Source organism: Nelumbo lutea, chromosome 1, assembly GCF_056320005.1.
Source record: "Nelumbo lutea isolate HS-2025 chromosome 1, American lotus-T2T, whole genome shotgun sequence".
Taxonomy (NCBI): Eukaryota; Viridiplantae; Streptophyta; class Magnoliopsida; order Proteales; family Nelumbonaceae; genus Nelumbo; species Nelumbo lutea.
Window position 1 is genome coordinate 220062038 of NC_142684.1, and position 8180 is coordinate 220070217.

Genomic DNA, 8180 nt, shown 5'->3' on the forward strand with positions numbered 1-8180 from the left:
AACCAGCCAAATTTTTTTTTCCATCAGTGTTTGCCTTGAAAAAACTTAAAGGCGGAGGCTTCCACATAGAAACAGTTGGACTTGAGGAAATGTTAGGTAGGAGAATAGACGGTTGATTCTTGTTGAGAAGCTTTCATCACTTCCTTCATAGGAGGACGGTTATTTGTTTGAGAATAATGTGGTTCTAATTTTATATGAGATCCCTCATGATGGGATGGACTCAAAAGCATTGATTAATAGTAAGTGACCTACTATTAATCTGTCCTTTCCCTTTGTCTCAAGTACACAATTTAAGGACAGTTTAAGCTCTCACTCTCTCAAATGTGGTTTAATTTACCAAGAAAATAAAAATGGAAATAATAAATTGACCTACCTTCAGGGTGTCCTAAATGTCTACCCTGAAGTTGGGCTTGGAGCTATAAGGGACCATTTGATAACAGCTGAAGTGAAATCTCATTGCTTTATCTTTTAGTGAATTAGTTTTTAAAGAGGTTTTGTGGGGTCCCTAGTGGCTAGTGGCTGAAGCTGGAGCTGAACAAACTACTAAACAATGAGAAACATTTCAAACAGTCCTCTTACTTGGGAGGTGCCAATGGGATCCATACCTTCACAAGAATCCAGGTTATAGACAATTGCCAAAGCAAAAATTAGGAGGAGAGAGTACCACTAGGGTCAAGAGTCCATGTATACCAGTATATGAAAATCACTCATTAGCTTATCAAGAAGACAGGCGAAGTTATTCCACTCAATCCAGGATCATCACAAAAATTGAAAATCTTTAAGGAGCCATTGGAAGACAGAGTGATGATATTGGAAACCAAGGAATCTAGCCAAGAAAGGTCGAAGAGGGGTGAGGAACATAAGAAAATGGAGAATCCAATCACCACACGACACCCCAACTTCAAATTCAACAGAACTAAAGCTTCAAAGTTATGAAGCCATCCCGCTTTTCATTGATACTTGTACATGTGTTAGAGACTGATATGAGTACAAGGTATTGGATTCAGCGAGTCTGAAAAATAGGATTTGGCTATTTGGATGCCATGCTTTAATTTTAAGTTACATTGTTTAATGACATATCTTTTAAGTTGTATAAATAATGGGATAATTGTTGAAATAGAAAAAAAATATATTATATGCAGATGCAGAAATCAGTACAAATAACACAAAGCAAATAAAAAATGATTATCAAGTATTAAATATTTACAGTTAATGTCCAAATTTTATCCTAAGAATTTGAGGTCTTTTAGTCACATAGTACAGATATGGCAAAAAGAAAATTCCCCACAAGTATTGTGCTGGTGTCAGTGTCCAAAATGTATATGTGTATAACGCCCATTTAGAAATTCGATGTTCACTGGAAATTATAACGTGTCATCCTTGTTAATAAATTCAGTAAAGTTATAAAGAAGAAAACTTCACCACTGAGTAGTGAGCCCAAAAGCATGACACTAAGGATGCACCCACAAGATCTCAAAAGAAATGAAGCTATCCTCAGGTCCACCATACATGGGCTTCATTGTTGTTAAGGCAACAATCCATCTTGTAAGACCATTAAGTAAGAGAAACCAAATTTGCATTAACCCAATCAACCTACATAGAAACACTACCATTTTTTTTATGAATACATAGAAACACTACCATGAAGGATGGGATAAATGGTGGAAAATGGTTTAGAATCTACAAAATAGATGAGTTAGAAAAAACACTAAAATTATGGCATCAAAACTTGCAAAGATGGCCCTGGTATTCTTGTAATAGTTCCCTAGTACTCCTATCATAATCAACATCCATTTAAATGGACAAATGGAATATAAATTACATCTATTTTACGTAAAATAACCACAAGACATTACCTGTCCAAAAGATGCAGAGTCGGTCTAAGCAACTATCCAATATGCAGTAACCATCATTTGGCATTGAAATGCAATTCACAGGTTGCCTCAAGTCATTAGATATGTCTCTAATAGATGAAAAGTAAATATTAGAAGTGTTAGAACAAACAAAAAGGCTATCAAGGTTCTTCATGGATGCACACATGCTCATGGGGACAGTGTATGGACCAGCACTGTGCTACTGACACTCAAGGGAGGCTTGATATGCGGGCCTGGCTCAAGTATGACCCTTCACCATGCCAACCCCTTGCCCAAGCTGAATGAGTTATCCCATTGCCCATAGCGCACGGGTGTGTTCCGGCCCAGCGGTTGCTTATCATCATCGGCCCACAGGTGCCTACATCATCAACATACAGGAGACCCTTCACATTGGTGCCAAGTCGCCTCTCATCATGGCCATCCCCCTTTATCACATAAGTGGCGCCTCCCATGGACCGGCAAGAGCCAGCTGAGTGTCCCGGCCATGAGGCTTGAGGTCATGATCCAGTGCTATTGACCTTGGTGGAGCCATCTCATCGGGCAACTCCTAGCCCTAAGCATACAAAAGGCTTGTCCTAGCCTACCTTGGCCTGGATGCCGCACGGGTTTCTTCCACTACAGGACTACCCCCGTGATAGTAGGGCACAAAATCTTAACCCTACTTCCAAGCATAGAAATTCTCTTTCTCACCGACCAACCTCTCAAATAGGTTTTGTAACTTATAGGAGCCTAGGACCACTTAATCCAGCATAGTAGTAACTAAGTACTCCCTCAACTATGCTTCGTCCTCAGGAGTAAGGGCAAGTGATGTGGTCACAATTTATGTTCGGGTTGGACCACAACTTGGACTAGTGGGAAGACTAATAGTATAGATTAACTCAAAAACTCACACATGTCCCATAAGTAAGGTGTAAGTAGTAGGTCGTGCCGAGCCAGCACGGCACGCCCCATGGATGGCCCATGCAAAGTGCGAGTTGCTGGCCCGCGGGTTGTCACGGGCTTTGCTGCCCTCCCCGGTGAAAAATTTGGGGGTTGGCTCGGTACAGCCCATGGCCCAAGCTCGAGCCGTGCTGGGTCGTACTGGGCCGCGGGCGAAATGGCCCAATTTACACCACTACCCGTAAGCAATGAGGTCAACGACTCTCCCTGATGTCTATATAAGGGTGTGAACGTCAGGAAAATTCCCCTTGGCTATTCACTTCCATGGCGAGATGAATGGAGTCACCACCCATCAGAGTAAGATAACTGGGAGTGATGGGTCTCTCGAAACTGCATTTGGTAAAATGTTTTGGGATTAATAGTGACTCCATACCATCCAACCAAGATAAGACTATTCTGGGTGAGTTGAGAAAGAGAGAGAGGGAAGGGGTTAGGCACCCCTCTCTCTTGTTAGTGTGAATACCAGATTCCCTTCTTCACTTGAGATGGCTTCAAGAATTGGGTTCTCTAGCAACTCGAAGGAAAATAGTGTTTCTTTCTTTTCTTCTAGACCAGTTCTCTTTTGGATGCAGGGACCTGAGCAAAAGGATGAGGAATCCCTCACCCCTTTTCTATCAGAATCCCCACCTTTGGACTTAGTAAACTAGTCTGGAGAGTGAAGAGATGCGCTAGCCCCTCGATCACTGGAGAATACTCTGATTGCAAAACTAGACCAATCAGAAATGACCACCAGAAGCAAGCAAGTCGACAAAAAAGAATAAAAACAGATAAATAGATAAGCAAATGGAAGACTAAACTACACTAGTGAACTACTAAATCCACATCAAGCAAGGGAAGAAGAAGATGAGGTAATGGATTTTACCTCCTGTGACCTTAAGAATGAAGGTGTTGCAGAGTTTGCGTGCAAAGATTCAGTGTATTGCTGGATTTTTGATGATGTCTAAACCCTAACTCGAAATGGTAGAAGGGTGTGTAAGAAGTGAACGACACTAGGGGCTGAGGAAGATGCACTCAACAATTTCTGAACAAAAAGCCTACAGTTCTAAGCCCACATGGGTTTAGCCTAGCCTTTACAAAAAGGCCTAACTGAATTCACTGCTAAATGCAATGAACCCCTAAGCTCATCACTATAGGCTCAAAATGGGTCCAACATTTACAGTTAAATGATCATTGAATTCAGCCATCCTAGGAAAACCTAAGGATAATGAACTTAAGTAAAATAAAGCCCATCAGGGTTTCAACCCTTAATGGTCTCTTACACTTAACCTCTCAGCCCATAATTATCAAACACTACCTAATAGAGAATGACCTCTCCCCTGGCTGTAAGGTGCAATGTCACACTCTCTGCTCGAATGGATATCGAGAATTAAAACCTTTTGTAAACATTTTTCATAAAACATAATATATATATATATATATATATATATGTATATGTATATATGTATATGTATATATGTATATATAAATATATTTTGCAAAACCAAATCTTAAACATAGTTGAAATCCACTGCCGACAGTTTAGGTTTCCATCTGAGAGAGTGCAAACCTGATCACTCACTTTGTCCGACAAAGGGGCCAATCCTATCACTATGATCACCCACTTAAGTGAATTCTCAAACTGCCCCAACATACCTAGGTTTTAACTTAGAAAGGATCTCATTGATTGACATATCAAAGATGGTCCAATCCGACACCTAGTGCAATACCATAATCAAGTCTAGGGGTTAGGTGTAACTTTCTAGTTTTTTCCATCAATCTCCAAGGTCCTAGGCATAACTGGAAAATGGTCATGGTTCAATATTTCAACCAAATACACACTACATGTGCTTCGGGTCTTACCCTAGCAACTGAGACAAGCTGCCCCAAATTCTTTGGCAACACATTAGTGTCAGTCTTGGTAGATAAACTCCCCAAGTCTATCCAATGGCTAAGAACATTCTAAACTAACATGAGTCTCATAAGTGTCCAGTTTAAATGGTAATTTCATAGAAACATACCAATATCAACATGAAACAGTAATGTACTTTTATTCATTTGCAATAAATGTATCTATACATCAATCTAATTGGAGATAAAGGCATACACTATCTAACACATTAACTATTTCTTATAAATTACTAGTATAAAAGAAAGAAGAAAAGAAGTAAGCATTCCATTACAAAGCAATACTTTCCTTCCGATTTGTTATCCTCTAAGACATCAATAGCGGAAGAAATTGCCTCACAACAAACATGCAAATGGTTGGATGATCTTTTAATTATAATATAGTTTTGAGTTGAAAAAAAAAATCATTGGCCATCCAAGAAAGCAAAGAATACAAATAAAAAAAAAAACTCATCATATGGTTAGCATAATTTAATTGGATTGATCATAACTCATTAGAGAAGGAATTTATCCATTTAATGATCATGATATGGTCTAGGAGGAATATAGTGTTTTAGGGAATTTATGCTTACTGCTAAACATATGTATGGCTACTGGCCTCTAGTCCCTACCACTTACCAGTACCTGGATTCCTCTCTATCCAAAATTATGCCATTTGATTATTTGACCATATTTCAGAAAGACCATAATTCCTGGATGATTTCACCCTTCTCATATGTCCAGTTTTCTGGTGTTACTGAAAGTGCTGAAACAAGTTCAAAAGGTGGGAAAATGTCAAACTGAAAGAGCACATCCATTTTACCATACAAAAGAAGAAGAAAAAACAGGGATAATTAACCCCTGAAAAAAACAGGGATTTATGAATATAAGAATGTAATGGAAGAAAAATGGACCTAGACTTTTGCACAGTGGAGTTGTATGTGTTTGTTTGATTGGAGTAGTCATGATGTCCCACGATTCTACCATCTACCATGGCAAAGCAAAGGCAGGAGAAGGTTGAGCCATCAGAGCATATATGCCCAATTAATGTTTAATAAGTGAAGGAATCAGATTCAGAACAACCCAAATATATATGATATGGTTGGGGATGCGACGTTGGTTTGGAATCAATGCATCAACTAAAAAGATGAATCAGATACCTTGTCCAGTCAGTGTCCACCACTTTAATCGTTAGTCTGGTGTGCGATGCGATGACAATCCCAGCATCTCCCCCTCCTCTGTCCAGTTACGTTTTTCATTCATTAATTAAGCTAATTCAGTTCAAAACTTCAAATTTCACCGATGTTCATATCGTTCCTCTCCAACTTCAAACAACAATTCCTAAGAAACTACTAATACCCTCAAGTCTGAGGATAGCAAATTTAGGACACCCCGGCCGTCACGAACCCCTTATTAGTTCACAAAACAAAAGGAATTGTGATTGTGAAGGTCATGCATGTCTCTTCAGTTTGCTTGTATTGCTCTACAACTAAAGAAAGCATATCTGTTCGTGATGCTGATAGCTAGGTGATAATTGATCGATAACCATCTATTAACAAGATCACGAAGCATGCAGAAGTAGAATTTCACTAATTCTATTTGTATTTCATCGATCGACCACATAACTTATCTCTCTGAGATTGAGAGTGAGATCGAAGAGCTACCCATTTTAAGCAGCAGTGTGGCAGAGAGACGAGAGACAGGGGGAACCATTTTACCTTCATATATACTACTACATAATACCAATTGCATGCAGAAAGAAAAGTAACAAAGAAGAGAAAGATCATTAAAAACTTAAATATCGACGCTACAATCCGGAGACCCAAGCAGAGGCACCTGACCCACAAAACCCTTCTTCAAACCCACAAACATATCACATTTGATGTATACCCCATAATGCACACTTGTAAACACTCCAGCTTTCCATTTCAACCTTCCCAACAATACCAACCTCAAGGGTACTACCCCACACGCCTCATCCATCACCAATCCATTAACCACATCCATCGATACTGGCACCATCGCCCCTCCCAGCATCGGCGACAACGTCACCGTGCTATGTCTCTCGTGGAACAGCGGTGGCAGAATTGTCGGGGGCGTGATTGCCTGATTCCTGTATGAAATATAAGCCGATAGCCGGTCATAATATATGGAAGTTCGCTTGTTGGGGTTCCGAGTCACGACTGTGAACTGCATGGTGGTCGACATCAACATCGGGGATGCTGTCGTGTTAAGATCGTAGATAGCAGCGCCCAGGACCGTGAATTGAGGCTTATGGGAACGATATACAAGCCATACTATAAGAGCTGTAACACCGGCTAGGAGGAGAAAGACGAAAATACAAGTGCAGACGGTTGCGCCGCGTTTAAACTTTCTATCTGTCATCTTGATCTGCACCTCCCTCCTAATCTCCTGCTTGCGTCCTACCAGCAGCCTACCAGAACCAGAGTATGCTATTCAGCCCATGTGATCGAGGAGATCTAGACCTCAAGGTTTATATTTATCTCTCTCTCTCTCAAAGGATATGACTTCAACAATTTTGAAGAAGAATGTTTCCACAATTTCTGAACCCTGCTAACTCAGTTCTAAGTCCACATGGGTCCAGAAAGGCCTGGATGAATTCACCGCTAAATGCTGGGATGTGGCTGTAAGATTAGTATGAAAAGCGCTTTATAAGGAATAGATTCCAATTCCCAACGATTTTGGATTTGTTTCTCATAGAATGCTTCTCACACGAACCTTCAAAGGAAAATGTTCTTAATATACAGTGGGGGATTGGATGTGAGATGCTCTTTGTGAAGAGCGGATCTCAATTCTGCAGATGTTCCCATTATATGGTGGGAAGTGATTGTGGGGACAGTGTAAGGAACAGATCCCAATTCTCAAAAATGTTGTTTGGTTGGGTTATTTTGTGCAAAAATGAATAATAAACGACCATGCTTTGAAAAACGAAAATGCTACTATAACTGTTGTTGTGCAAACATGAATTTCACGTTTCCCACGATGCACTTATGTATACAAAGAGCTGTATACAACAGCTGGGATGGAGAAAAAGGTCCTAGACAGCACTCGGGCCTGACTACAACGGTATCCGATTTCTGCTGGGAAACATTGAGGGACTTCACTATTACAATTTCCGATGGCCGGAGTGCAGCGATCCAAATCCTCAATTCCCATGTCAGCTCCGACAGCACCAATCTTACCCTTTCTCAACACCTCACTTCCCATGTCGGCAAGAGCTCAATCTCTCGTTCACTCCATGCCCTTTTTGAAAAGGAGTTGATGTTGTCTGATCCGAGGTGTTCCAAACTAAGTATACAATCAAAGTCCTATCAACTGAACGAAGTCGAGGTGGAAGGATGAAGTCGTACACCGAGGTTTGCAACCAGGAGAAAGGTTAGAGGCCTGAGGAATTGTTCCACAAGTAGGTACTCCGATGCTCAAGTCAGTAGGATCGAGAAGGATGTAGCTGAGCCCAGCAAATTGAAATAGTGCTGGTTCAGG

At 40.5% G+C, this 8180-nt stretch overlaps 1 protein-coding gene across 1 annotated transcript; it reads right to left on the minus strand.

The window, feature by feature from the left end:
- Window positions 1–6374: 6374 nt before the first annotated feature.
- Window positions 6375–7323, minus strand: LOC148881142 (NDR1/HIN1-like protein 12). Its single transcript, XM_088963424.1, has one exon. It carries the CDS (start codon window positions 7059–7061, stop codon window positions 6471–6473), a length of 591 nt encoding a protein of 196 aa, XP_088819550.1. The 5' UTR covers window positions 7062–7323; the 3' UTR covers window positions 6375–6470.
- Between the last annotated feature and the right edge of the window lie 857 nt (window positions 7324–8180).